The sequence below is a fragment of the Cygnus olor genome, chromosome 22, assembly GCF_009769625.2.
Source record: "Cygnus olor isolate bCygOlo1 chromosome 22, bCygOlo1.pri.v2, whole genome shotgun sequence".
In the NCBI taxonomy this organism is placed as follows: domain Eukaryota; kingdom Metazoa; phylum Chordata; class Aves; order Anseriformes; family Anatidae; genus Cygnus; species Cygnus olor.
In genome coordinates this window covers 3409289-3422612 of record NC_049190.1, presented here as the reverse complement: position 1 = coordinate 3422612, position 13324 = coordinate 3409289, and the positions used below count along the sequence as shown (strand labels likewise).

At 47.9% G+C, this 13324-nt stretch overlaps 1 protein-coding gene across 5 annotated transcripts in view; it reads right to left on the bottom strand.

Moving 5' to 3' along the window:
• The window catches only part of LOC121058546 (tubulin-specific chaperone cofactor E-like protein), a 52541-nt gene extending 39862 nt beyond the window's left edge, over window positions 1–12679 (bottom strand). Inside the window, exons 1-5 of one of the 5 annotated variants that reach the window (XM_040534228.1) lie at window positions 12566–12679; window positions 8636–8785; window positions 6319–6458; window positions 2564–2745; window positions 1241–1497 (exon numbers count right to left, since the gene is read on the bottom strand). In XM_040534228.1, coding sequence (XP_040390162.1) covers window positions 1241–1497; window positions 2564–2745; window positions 6319–6458; window positions 8636–8768 — 712 coding nt within the window. In that variant the 5' untranslated portion in view covers window positions 8769–8785; window positions 12566–12679. Of the gene's footprint in view, window positions 1–1240; window positions 1498–2563; window positions 2746–6318; window positions 6459–8635; window positions 8786–8907; window positions 10857–10891; window positions 12410–12565 lie in introns of those variants that run through there. The other 4 variants (XM_040534224.1, XM_040534226.1, XM_040534225.1 and 1 more) reach the window with 4 other exon arrangements.
• Window positions 12680–13324: the final 645 nt, after the last annotated feature.

Here is a 13324-nt window from a genome sequence, read left to right as displayed (position 1 = left end):
TTTGTAGCACGTTCACATCCACTAACTTGCCATCTGATGTCTTTCTGATCACCGTTAAATGTTTTCATTCAGTTACTTAGGTTGCTTCCTTGGTTGCTGAGACAATTTTAAAACGATTGCTGCTCAGGACCTCTCTGTACTCCAGATTATTCTCTGCTTTGTTGTTTCTGGTCTCTACTCAACTTACAGTTCCCAAACCACCAAAATGCAATGCAGAACCCCGAGTTCTTAAAGACCTGGCATCAAAATTGCAAAACTACTTATCATGGGAGCACTTGCTCCTCAGTGACACGGTGCTTTCAAATCCAGCTTAACAAGCTTTTCTTCCTTTGGTTAGCTTTAAGCCTTTTCTATATGGATTCTTTGATGCTTACATTGCAGAGCACGCTAACAAAGTACTTTCTACCTAGGTGAACACTTAACTGTCAGTTGCACTGCATATAAAGCTGTAGAGAACAAAAGGTGATGATGCATTCAGTACTTCTGCAGCAGAACTTGTGGCGTACGTGCCACCTCACAAGTGTATCACAGCCCTGATGCAGCTTCCCCTGTCCAAGCACAGGGTGCACTGCCCAATACACCAATTCCTTATTCTCCTTCTGGAGTATCAGCTGGAAAATCTGTGGGGCTGAAGTGTCAAGTAACCTCGAGCACAACTTGTGGTGAGCTTCCAATAACTGAGCATGGCTGATGGACAGCTTTGGCTGATGTACGCTTGGTCCTTACGTGTCACATACCTACACTTGTGCTCATTTCACCCAAGATAAAACACGGATTGAACGGCAAATGGGATTCTCTCATCCACTGCGCTGTCGGGCACTTATTTATCATTCCTCCAGCCAGAATCTCCCGGGGCAGGGACAGGAAATGGAAGGAAACTACTAACGAAAAAAGCCTTTTGCCAGCTCAGTTTGAATAACTACCAGCCCACCTTGCTCTGACTCATCATTTAGGTAATGACTAACTACCAAAAGCAGCAGGTAAAGCCACCAGAAATGAGCAAATGGATTTCTTGCCTGTTTTCCTTTCCTAACGCTGCATTCCTCAGGTCAGTGCACTTCAGTGCATCTGCCAGGGTAGACCGGGCCGAAGGTAACCGTGTATTTTCATCTCGGCTACAGCAACAGACCCATGCACTTTAATTAGCACCGACTGTGTTTTTCACCTACTTGGGAGGAAATATCCTGATCCGCCATCACTTCCACCGAGAACAAAAAGCATACTGGCTCAAGGTACTCACCCGATTTGTGCAAATTGATGGATCGCAAGTTGGGGAACAGCCTCGCTAGGGAATCTTCCGTCTCTTCAATGGTCGTGAGGTTGTTGTTAGCCAGAATAAGTGTGTCCAGTGATGGAAACATAATCCCCAATTTTCGAATTTCAGTCCAGTCTTGAAGATTATTGTCAGTTATGTGGAGTAATTTGAGAGACTGACAGCAAACCGGAGAACAAGACACTGTTTCATAGTCATTAAGGCACAGGAAGAGCTCCTCCAAGCTGCAAAGGGGAAGAAGGATCATATCACCATCTCAGCATACCTTCTGAAATGATTATCATCTCAGGTAGAGGGACATGCACGTGTGATTTTAACACAACTTTCTTTAATGGCTCCTATGTGACCTGAAAACTCGGGGCAGAGAGGACCTCTGAGCCCTCCAAATGGAGCATTTCAACTACATCTCTGTTCTGCTCCTATCTGTAAGCTTCCTCCGCAGATGAAAAATAGCTCTACGTGTCCCCCTGGCCCACCAAATACTTTTATTGGTATTATTTGTGTAACAGATTGTTTGGGAGAGTGTTCCACATTCGTGCCCAACAAGCCACCAACCTAGCTCCATTAGTGATTGGTACCTACACTCAGTGCTCACCACTTAATTTTAAAAGGTGCTTTTATACTGTATAGCTGATCCTGTGTCCCCACATCACTGGTTTTGCCAAAGACTCCCATTTAAGAAAGAAAAAATAGGTCCCGCTAACTTTTCAGACAACTAAACTGCCTCCCCTAATCCCAGTTAAGCATATGCTGGTCACGGGGGATGTACTGCTGCCATCATCTCCCCTTACAAAGCTGTAAGAAGAGGAATCTGATATCAAGCTAAAGCCACCGAGGACGTCTGGCGAAGCTGACTGCCATTGCTAAGGTGGACCGTGGCCAAACCACAGAAACGAACACATTTGCACAGCAAAGCACGATGAAATATTACTTGACAAGTGGCCAGACCCTCGGATTTCGATCCCATTCAAAAGCTATTAGTACAGGTACGCGCTGTGCCATTCAGTCGGCAGTGACTCACAAGCAAGCGTGGCGCCTCCCCCATTGTCGGCATCATTAGCGACCTCTCAACACCAGTCTTTAGGTTTGGAGGAGAAGCCTTGGTGGGCTTTGCACCACCGCACAAGTTCAGCTTTTATGACACTGGCCTGTTCCCAAGTTCCCAAAGAAATTCTGTTTTCATTAGCGATCACGCTTGCTTCCCCACGCCCCTCTCCACATGATTTGATAAAACAGCCTCGACCGGCGTGCAGTGAGTGCCCCTTTCCAGGCCCAGCTCCCCGTGCTTACTCTGGTAATTCCTGCAGGATTGTGTGGACTGTTTCCCAGGAAGCTTTGCTGTTGTTGAGCACAAGCTTGCGAACACCAGCGAAAGACCCAGCACACCTTCTCTCTAAAACGGACAAACTGAGAGGGTTGGAACTCAAGTTTAGAAACTCCAAGTGGGGAACGTTGGACACAATTTTACTGACCTAAGTGGGGAGGGAAGAAAAAAAAAAAAGAGAAAGAAAGAAATGCGTATCAGGCAGTAATCGGACCTCGAGCAATAATATCCCATTTCCAAAAGGAGACCCTCCGGAATGACCACGAGTCAAGGAAATTATATGGGGCGGGGGGGGAATAAGGCTTTTGGACAACTACCTGCAATTCATACTCCAGCTATTCACTGATCTAGATTGATTGGTTAATTGCTCATTCACCTCAACAGTTCATTTAATTACACTCTCTGAGCAGCTTGATAAGAGAAAGCAAGTCTCTTGGGAGAGGTCATAAAATCCACCTGAGCACCACGCTCGAGGAGCAGCACACAACAGGAGCCAGCAGCTCAGGAAGCTGCCGCACCCCTCTTTTGGCAGGGTGGCCACGGGCACATCCCTTGAGTTTGTGGCCGTCGCTAATCACTTTTTCACTTTCCACTCACCTTTCCACTGCTCCCCACTAGCCACAGCTCTCCCTGTTTTGCCCACTGCGAGAGATGGAAGCTCATTGTACACACACGATGAATTCCTTATTTGATCCCATTACCCTGAAAACAGCAGCTTTCTTACAATCAATCCAAATGTTAGGTACCAATGCTTGGGGCTACTTTCTGCATGTAACAGCCGTGTACCTGAGGGCACGGTAGCAGAGAGGTAAGGAAGAAAGATGCAGAAAAGGAAAAACCAGAGGCAGCGAGGTACGGAGCTGGAATGCAGGATACATAATGGATCGTGTGATAGGGACAGGTGCTGACCTAGATACTGCCAATACCCAGAAAGATACCAGAAGAGGTTATTTAAATGATCAATTTGTGGCCACCTAAAAATGATTCAGTGACCAGAACGGCCAGGCAGCACCAATTTGTAAAGAACACATCACGTCAATCTAATTTTCCTCCTCGGCTGGGTAACTGATTCAGTGACAAGTCACCTAATGGAACGACAGCGTCTGCTGCCCTCTGCATGCCCGTCACATAGGCAAACTGGGGACTTACAGCCCCTGGAATATCACTCCCAGTTACGAGTTCAATACAGAACTAGCAGACATACCGAGGGCATTCTCTAGCAGAATACTGCTCGTTATGTTGTCAGCTGGCAGAACAATTGAACGCTATGTGTTTTCTTAATCCGTGGATGATGCTAAGGTGGGAGGGCTCCTGTCACGTTGCAGTACAAGACCAGAGGCCGAAGCAAAGCCTCCTGAAAGCCAGAAGATGGAAGTGCAGTTCAAGGACAGTCAGAGTTGGGAAAAGGCATCCACTGAGAAAACACTTAGGGGTCACAAAACACCTGGCTAGAGAGCTCCACTCCACAAAGCGATTGGGATGGGAGGAGATTTGGGAAGACCGTGACACGCAGGCATACAATAGGGCCCAGATGCTAGCAAAGAATAGTTGTCTCTTGCAAAGCTTTAATTCATGCATTACGTACGTGATGCTGGAGGCAATTACCCTGCCTCGCTTTGCACTAATGAAGCCTTAGCTCAGGTGAGGTCATGCTTTGGGCTCTATGCTTTAATAACAAAGTAGACAAACTGGAAGGACATCACAGCAAGAAAAACAATACAGGATTTAGAAAGAAATGGCCTGAAAACAAAGGAAGGACTAACTGGATTTTTTTCAATGTTATCCTAAAATTGGAAAAGGAGACAGGAAAGCGTTTATACCCTTTGTGGGTATAAAGGGCTGTCAAGAAGGCAACAGCGTCAAATGCTCCTCCGTGTCTGCTGAGCACAGGGCAGCGAGCGATTGTCTTAATTTGCAGCATGGGAGACTTAAGTTACGTGGTTTGGACTACGAAGCTATTAGCTAAGCATGGGAACAGGCTACCTGGGGGTCTGGAATCCCTATCACCAGCAGTTTTTAAGAGCCACTTAGATATTTATCTGCTGGAGACAGGTTAAGAAAACCTAATCCCGTCTCAGAGGAAGGGGACAAAGAACATGGAAAACCTTTCATTTCCTGCTTTTCCGCAGTTCGTGCAGAAACCATCAACTTGTGCTGTCCAGGGACAGCCTAAAGAGTGAACAAACAGCAGGGTGCGGGGCATGCAGCTTGTGTGTGACCCCAGCTGCTCACCGGACACAAGGCCAGCCACACCAAGGGTGAGAGGCAGAACAGGGAGCAGGGAAGCAGCACCTCATTGCTGTGGGAGGCTTTTGGGGGTCACAGTAAAACAAGTCAGGAGGCACCAGCCTTATCACACAGCCTAACCTCACTGCCTGTAGTTTTGGCACAAGTTAACAGGGACATAAAACTATTACAGTGTCTGAAGGTCTGAAGGAGGGCAGCAAAGATAGTGAAGGGCCTAGAGGGCAAGGTGAGCAGCTGAGGTCCCTTGGGTTGTTCAGCCCAGAGCCCAGGCCGAGGGGAGGCCTCATGGCGGCCTGCAGCTCCCTCACGAGGGGAGCAGAGGGGCAGGTGCTGAGCTCTGCTCCCTGGGGACAGTGACAGGACCCGAGGGAACGGCATGGAGCTGGGACAGGGGAGGGTCAGGCTGGGTGTTAGGGAAAGGTTCTGCACCCAGAGGTGGTCGGGCACTGGGACAGGCTCCCAGGGCAGTGGGCATGGCCTCAAGCCTGATGGAGCTCAAGAAGCATTTGGACAAGGCTCTCAGACACATGGTCTGATTTTTGGGTGGTCCTGTGTGGAGTCAGGAGTAGGACTTAGTGATCCCCGTGGGTTCCTTCCACCTCAGGATATTCTACGATTCTATCCCAATTCTGGCAACCTCTGTGTCAGAGCAGCAACATTTCCGCAGACTGTGTTTGCTACCCATTTAAAGACACAGGAGCTTAACAGGACAGAAACTTGTGATACTTTACATTGCTCATCCTTTTTTTTCCCCATTTCTCATTTTTTTCTATTGTCCTTTTTTCTATTTTTTCCTTTTTTTTTTTTCTATTCTTTATTTTAAAGGATAAACACTGACACAGAAGCAGAACGTAAGCCAATAAGGAACAACAGACTGCGATTATTTTACTCATGTTACATTGCATTTATCAAGCATATTCCAGCCAAGCACTTCAGAGCATTTTAATACAGCATTTAGCATTAATTAATGAGGCTTCATAAATGTCCTTTGATATAAATGTTATTAAACCTGTTTTGCAGATGCCAAAGCAAAAGAGGAGAGAGAATAAATAAATACCTTGCCCAGCATCACAGAATCAGTGGCAAAGCTAGGAACCAATTCCCATTCCTCAGATCTCCTTGGTTCTTACTCTGTTAAAAACCCACACTGCTCATTAACCTCTTGACTTTTGAAATGCCAGCTCCAGTGCTTTGCACGATAAAAAATATATATTTGTCACCCACAGGCCAAGATCATAAGTCATGAGGCAAATGGAGTCAAGTGCCCAAATGGATTAAATTCATCAAGTTTATGGCTCTGTAAGTTGTCAAAGTAAATAAGCATCATCTTCATAGATGATAGAAAGAACCCACAAAATAAACAGAAATTTAACTCCTTTATATGAATGAAGTACTCCTATAACCTGTGATGCATTTGCTGTCATAACAGTAGTTATCAAAGCTATTCAGAAAGACGCACATGTAACCATTTTACCTCATGCCAGTCTTCCAGTTTATTGTCAGAAAGATCTAGTTCAGACACATGAGCACAGAAGGCGGCGATTTCGTTCTCATCTCCTGCACAGGTGATGCCACAGCTGTTCAGTACTAGCACACTTGGAAGGTTGAGACGATCTGAAAGAGGGTAGAAGAAAAAAGATGCCCTATGGTCAGCATCACATTTCTTAGTTACTGATCACAACACCTTCACCTCAAGTGCAACCGAGATAAGTGTGAAATTCAGCAAACAAAAGGATCCATCAGAAATTCCACAATTTACATACATTTAAGAGAAATTGGGATAAATACGGATGTTATGACAAGTGGCTGACATAAACCAGGAAGCCTTCTTGCATCTAAACACGCCATACCACCAGCAGGACTGATGCTCTTCAGTTACTACATGCATTTCTGTCCACAGCAGAGCAGCAGGGACAGACCAGTCCCTTGTAGTTTACAGTCAGCCTCGTATCAGTTCTCGCCAGAACTTATGCTCTTCCTCAGGCACCTGCTGCTGCAGATAGGATACAGAACTAGCCGGACTGTTAGCTGCACGGGGTCAGACTTCCTTATCCTCCTGTACTTAGCCCACTTTGGGCAAGGATATATTTAAACATTTCTTTTTTAAGCTCTTCCTTTTCAACTATCTAGAAGAGCCTGGAAAAGCTTAGGTCTCTGCTCTGCCTCTTACGTTTCTGCTTCAGTTTCACTTTAGTCTCTCCTCATGCAGGTAAACATTCTTAGAGTTATTTCGCAGACAAGGACTTAGAGCACAGTCACGGCTTGATTTGCTGAGGCCAAACCATGACAAACTAAAAAGGTATGGATTTGTCACAGGAAACCATGTCAACCCAAGAAATCCAAATTCAGGCAATGCAAGTCATCAGGTTTACTCTCTTTCACATACAGTACAGCGCTCTCATCTCTGTTGAGTACCAAAATCTGCTAAAATTTAACAACAAGCTTTCTCCTAAAAAGATGGCCCTTTTCCTCTCCCTTTAATACTTGACAGCTACATGAACAGAAAGGGACTCTAAGAGCAGACAATAATTGGAGTGATCTGAGTTTTCAGTTTTATTTTGCTCACCAGCATTAGGCTTTTTTAAAAGGAGAGTGTTGTACTTCGGGACCTAGCTGTGATGTACTTGCAGGTCAGATCTCAATCACACTTTAAGACTTATAAACATGTGCCTTGTTTTCCCCACCTAAACAACCCAGGTAGGTGTGTGCTGGCACACAGGGGAGAGGGCACTGACTGAATATTCCATCAGGCTGATTTTCTGTTTGTGTTAATTTTGAGTGACATGCTGTACGTTTTATCCTCAGCTGAACTCAGGCCCCTTTTTCTCCTCTGTCAAACTCAGTTACTGTACATTTCACCCAGCTAACTTCCACGGCTAGTTTCCCCTTTGGGGCTGGTTATGATACAAATTGACCTGACGGAAAATTAAACTAGACTTACAACTCAACATGGGCAAGAGGTTAAACAAAGAAGCGGCAGGTTGGTGGCATAAATGGGCATCTCAGAGTCATCTGCACAAACAGAGAACCAAATGCTAACATCAGAGCTGGAGGGAAGACTAAAGGGCGTCAAACTGATCCAGTTCAAAGAACGTGAAATAGCAACATAGATTCTGCAGTCTAGAAGGCTGAAGGACGTACATGAGCAGCACGGCTCCTTTCTCCACTAGGTCAGCAAAAGCAGTCTCAGAGAAGTTGATGCCTTGAGAAGAGAGCCAAAGCAAACCACAAATTCCCTTGAGCCACTTGTCACAAAAACAGTCTTGCTGGATATTCTGCAGCTCATCACTTGGCTTGACATAAAATCCAGTCCTGTGTGCACTGGACTCCCTCTGTACCTGCAGACATCAATGCAAGCTGATGGGACTGCGAGATACTGCTAGAATACGGAGTAACCTCACATTTGGATGAAGTTTTTTGCATTTGTTAAGTCATCTCTGCCAAAATGCGTGTTGCTACAGCCGCTAATAAAGCGGTTAGTATCACTAGGCTGAAAAAAATGCGCAGCAGGGACTGCCTAGCCCTCAAAACTTGGTGCTACACAAGGCCTTATTTCCATTTTTCATCAAAAAGATTCTGATTCTGCTGTGCTGACAAGGAAGGTGGTAGGACTTCAGGCACCAGATCCACTTTGTCTTTGTTAGAATACAGTCTCTCAGCTCTCTAGTAACAAAGACATTATAATACAGCATGATTTTTTTTTTTTCTAGGCAATTCAGGGCAATTCTCCTTTCAATATAAGCAACAGCAACTGTGAAACTGATCCCATCTGACACCCCACAGGCTCCTACCTTTCATAGGTGAACCCTGCGGAGTTGCGGGGACATGCACCCCCATCCCAGGACCACGACGATAAGGGAAGTTCTCAGGGCTGTATTTCTCACAAAGAACTTGCATGAAACTCCTTCCGCTGGGCTGGTCCATGCTCCTTTCTTGGACTTCTAGTTAAGAGAGAAAACAGTGCACACAAACAGTCAGCAACCGATCATCACCTCCAACAGCGGTCTTTGGGAACACAGGACACAAAGTGACCAGCTGGGTCATCTGTCTTAATTCTTCTCACCTGCAGGTTAGTCTAACAGGCCCCAAATTTAGGATTACAGTGATATGTTACTTGTGGGGGGAGACCAAAAAAAAGAAAAAGCAAAGAAAACATTAAAAAAACAAAAACAAAACTAGAGAGATAACAACAGACCCCAAGCCGCAAAAGATTTTACGTCTGAGTCTCACAAGAGGACTTTGAGATTTTCCTATATATATATTCTCAAACACTTGCAGGATGGCAAGGATGGGGGAAGAGCAAAGAGCTGTATTTTCAGAAAAGAAAATACAAAATACAAAAAGAGTATTTTCATCCTGTCACTTCCCTACTCTCTAACTCAGGCGCATTAGTCAAGATCAGTTTTGGGGATCCTAATTGCTGCGTGCTGAAGTTATGGCTTGATCTTTACACCCTGATGTAAAATGACTCTTTTGTTGACTGGGGCACTAATACTTACCCCCAGCCATTTGCTTTGACTGATTATGATGCGCCCTGATTACACCCAAGTGACACAGAGAGGCCTCAGCCCAGAGGCGCCTGCCTTTCAGCTAGGCAGACCAAATGAAGGTGATGGCTTCAGCCGTAGCTTTTTGGATGGGGAAAAAAAGGAAAAAGGATCCACAGCACCTTACTCGTTTATAAAGACACTAGGCAAAGAAGCTTGTGGTTTGTTTTTTTAAAATCAGGCCAATGCAGTAAACAGCCCAGAGCAACAGCCTCTGCTAGCAAGACTTCCATCAGCTGGCCCGCGGGGTGTCATGGAAGTACTCGAGTTTGAGAGTAAAATCACCGAGGATCTCTCTCAGGGGTCTCATCCTTACTGACAGCAATGCCTCATGCAAACCAAGTCCTGGCCTGAAAAGCAGCAGCATCGCTTCTCCTCTGACATTTGCCAAGAACTCCAGTCCTTCCGCCCTGCTTGCAAACCTGGGCTTCTAATTCGACCACAGCAGCTGTGTCACCCGGGGCTCTCGCGCACACAGGAGCACATCACTTGGCCAGTCCAAAGAGTAAGTTCTGCCAACTCGGTTTTGCAGCTGCTGAATGGATCTTGAAGATAAAGCTGCCCTTCATATCTACGCATGCCACGGAACGGAACAGCACAGGGAAAAGGACTCGGGATACCAGGGACTGCTGACCTGCCTAGAAAGATATCGAGCGTCAGCTGGAAGCGTGCTTGGCACAAGGACGCCGCGATGGCTGGCACTCCGTTGTGCCCCAGCAGGAACGAAGCTCATCTGTCCTACTTCCCGGCACGCACTCTGAGCTTGGCATTTTGGATTATTCTGGATAATAAAGGAGGCAAGCTCGTAAAAGAAAGGGAGCCACAGTGTACCCTTATTTCACAGAGGTCTTGCACTCCGAAACTGGGCCTGCTACCTCCCACGGACACGGGGAAGAAACCCACAGCCGCCTGCTCTAACAGCACAGGGCAGAAACTCGCAGGGAACAACTGCGGGTTTCCAACAGCAAACACTTGGAGCAACGTTTTCACTAAGTACGGCACAACTACATTTTGAGAACACCAGCAAAACTCAGCTCATGTAGGTACGTACATAAACCTGCACCTGCAGGACTCCTGCCAGAAACCCTCACCTTTGTGTGCATGGGGGCCACCACAACTACACTGAAAATGATGTTGGCAACCAACGTTGGATTACAATTTCTGTCTTTTACAACTTTCCCTTACACTTATTACTGGCAATGGCAGCTATAAAATCTTAAACGAAGAAGATTTAGCTAGGGTTCAGGCTCCCCTTGCTGAGACTCACCTGCTTAACAAGCTCTACTTCATTTCTTCCTGATCATACTACATAAAATTCCCCCATCACAAAAGACTTCGATATAATAAGAAGCAAGCTGACAGACATCTCTTATAATGTTTATGTAATATACACAGTTCACATGCTACAAACACAAACTGCAAGAATTAGGCTGACTAATCTAAAAGAAGCACACTTTTTTGAGCCCTCAACAACTTGGCCAACCGACAGCTCAGCCTTACCTTGCTGCTTCCTGCCCCTGGTCAATGTGCAGCTACAACTGAAAATGAAATCCTGAAAGCAAAGTTTGCGTCAGGAACAAGGTATTTAACTTCAAAAGCCACACTACTCGGCATGCGGCAGGCACAATTTGCATGGCCAGCCAAGGCTTTAGGCTCACAGGCCCTCAATCCAGAGTGGTTTTGCAGCTCAGTATTGTAGGACAGACAGCCGCTGCTTTCTAAGCACACATGCAGCCCTCCTGGGCCAAAAATCAGAGAACTCCCCCACGCACAAAGCTTTCTGTCCTTCACGCAGCTTTTCTATCTCCTCCATTCCTGCTTATCTGCTGAGCAAACATCCAGCTGGGAATTCCACGCGATAAAGTCACTCTGACATCAAACTAGGGGAAAAAAAATAATCACATTTTCAGCTGCAATACGAAAATATTCCAGAACTGAAACAAACCCCAAATGCCAGCCATGTTTAGCACCTTTGAATTACAAACATTGTCTTTCTCAAGCTTTACTTTTGCAAGTATGCCATTGCCAGGGGACGATAACGTCAGGGGCAGTTATGTTTTCTACTACCCTCCTCGTCAGACTTCGCATTAACCATAATAACCCGTCACACACGTGGCTTCTCTGAATCACTACCATTACTTAAGGGCAACGAACACGCAAGGAAAGCGTGACGCATTCCACACGAACGCTGCCTGCACGAGAGCAGAGCAGTGTAATTTGCAAGGTGCCCATTCCTGAGCGTTGTCCTACTGACGGCGCAAGAACAGCTCCTATCCTAAAATAACCCTGGGTTTTCTAAGTGACAGCAGAGACTGCGAGAGATGTCCTCGGTCTCCAAAAGATGTTGACAAGAAGTCTTTGTTGACTATGTTTAAGCTCAGCTGGAAGGCTGTGGCCCCAGCGACACTGACAGCATCCATGAAGAGGAGCACACAGCTGGCGGAGATCCGAGGGCCACCCACCGGGCTGCCGCAACCGGGGGGTGAAGAGAAAGGAGGACACCGGCGATGACACGAGAAATATTTCTGAGGCAGGGCTGGAAGCCAACCAGGAGCACAAGAGCCCCTGGAAGAGAACGATAACGTTAATGGCATTGTCCAGAGCCACGCGGGAGCGGGTTCGTAGGCTCCAGAGCCGCCTGGGAGCAGGTCTGTAGGCTCCAGAGCCACCTGAACGCCTCGGGAGCGGGTTTGTGGAAGAGAATATAAACATTTGGTGGAAGCAGCATGGGCTGTAGCCATCCAGGCCGTCCCTGCACGCTGACAGGTCCGTACAGGTGGGAAACGAAGCACGGGGAGCGCTCGTCCAGCACCAACACCCCCAGAAGGCAGCCCAAGACTTCATTTTAGCCTAAGCTACCACCCCAAGGCTTTATTTTCGAGGCGCTGTTGGACGGGGACGGCCGCAGGCAAGCAGGGCCGGGGCGGCTCCCGGGCCACCGCAGCGGGACAGCCGGGCCCCAAAACTGCCAGAAACTGCCCCAAAACGAGCCTCGGCCCCTGCAGCCCCGCAGGAAGCCAAGCCTGGGGGCAAGGACCCCACGGTGGGGGGGGGGGGGGGCTCACCCCGGCCTCCTCCTCCTCCTTCCTCCCCCCCCCCCTCCTTTCCTTCTTCCTCCTCCTCCTCCTCCTCCTCTTCCTCCCCCCCCCCCCCCCCCCGCCCGGCCCCGCTCACCCAGGCCCGCCGGCCGCGTCCCGCATCGACCCGGAAGGAGCTCGGCGGCAGCCAAACATCACGTGATATCGCTTTTCCCCCGGCACGTGACACCGGCCGGCCGCGGTTGCCACGGCAACGGGGATGCCCATCCCCGCCGCGCGGCCTGGTTTTTTTGGGTGGGGCGCGGTGGGGGCGGCACGCACCGGGGTGGGGAGGGGAGGGGGCGTCGTGGCGTGCTCGGTGGTGGGGCGGCCCCGGGCAGTGGGGCTGGGCATAACCACATAAACACAACCCATGTTCCAGTGTATAAACATAAATCACATCCCAGTACATAAGCAAGAAGCGCGTCCCAGTGTATAAAACATGAACCACGTCCCAGTGTATAAAACACGAACCGTGTCCCAGTGCACAAACACAAACCACGTTCCAGTGCATAAAACACAAACCACAGGGTGACGTGCATGCTACGCGTGTGACATCACTTTCACAAACAGCCTGGGCCTGTCCTGCATGGACCTGGCTGATAGCCCTTGCCAGAAACGCACAGTCCCGCATGACCAGTTTGCTCGTTTCTCTCCGTTTTTATCCGTTGTGTGGCACCTGGTCAAGGTGTGATGGTAAATCTGGTGAGTGAAGGCCATGGTGGAGGACCCTACCTGGCAGCATGTCTCCCCCGCTTCCCACCTTGTCCTTGCTAGGGTTACGAGGAAGGTCAGAAATGCCTGAAAGTCCTGCTGCAGGCAAGGACGTTCCCAGCTGCCAGCCCTGCCCAGCCTC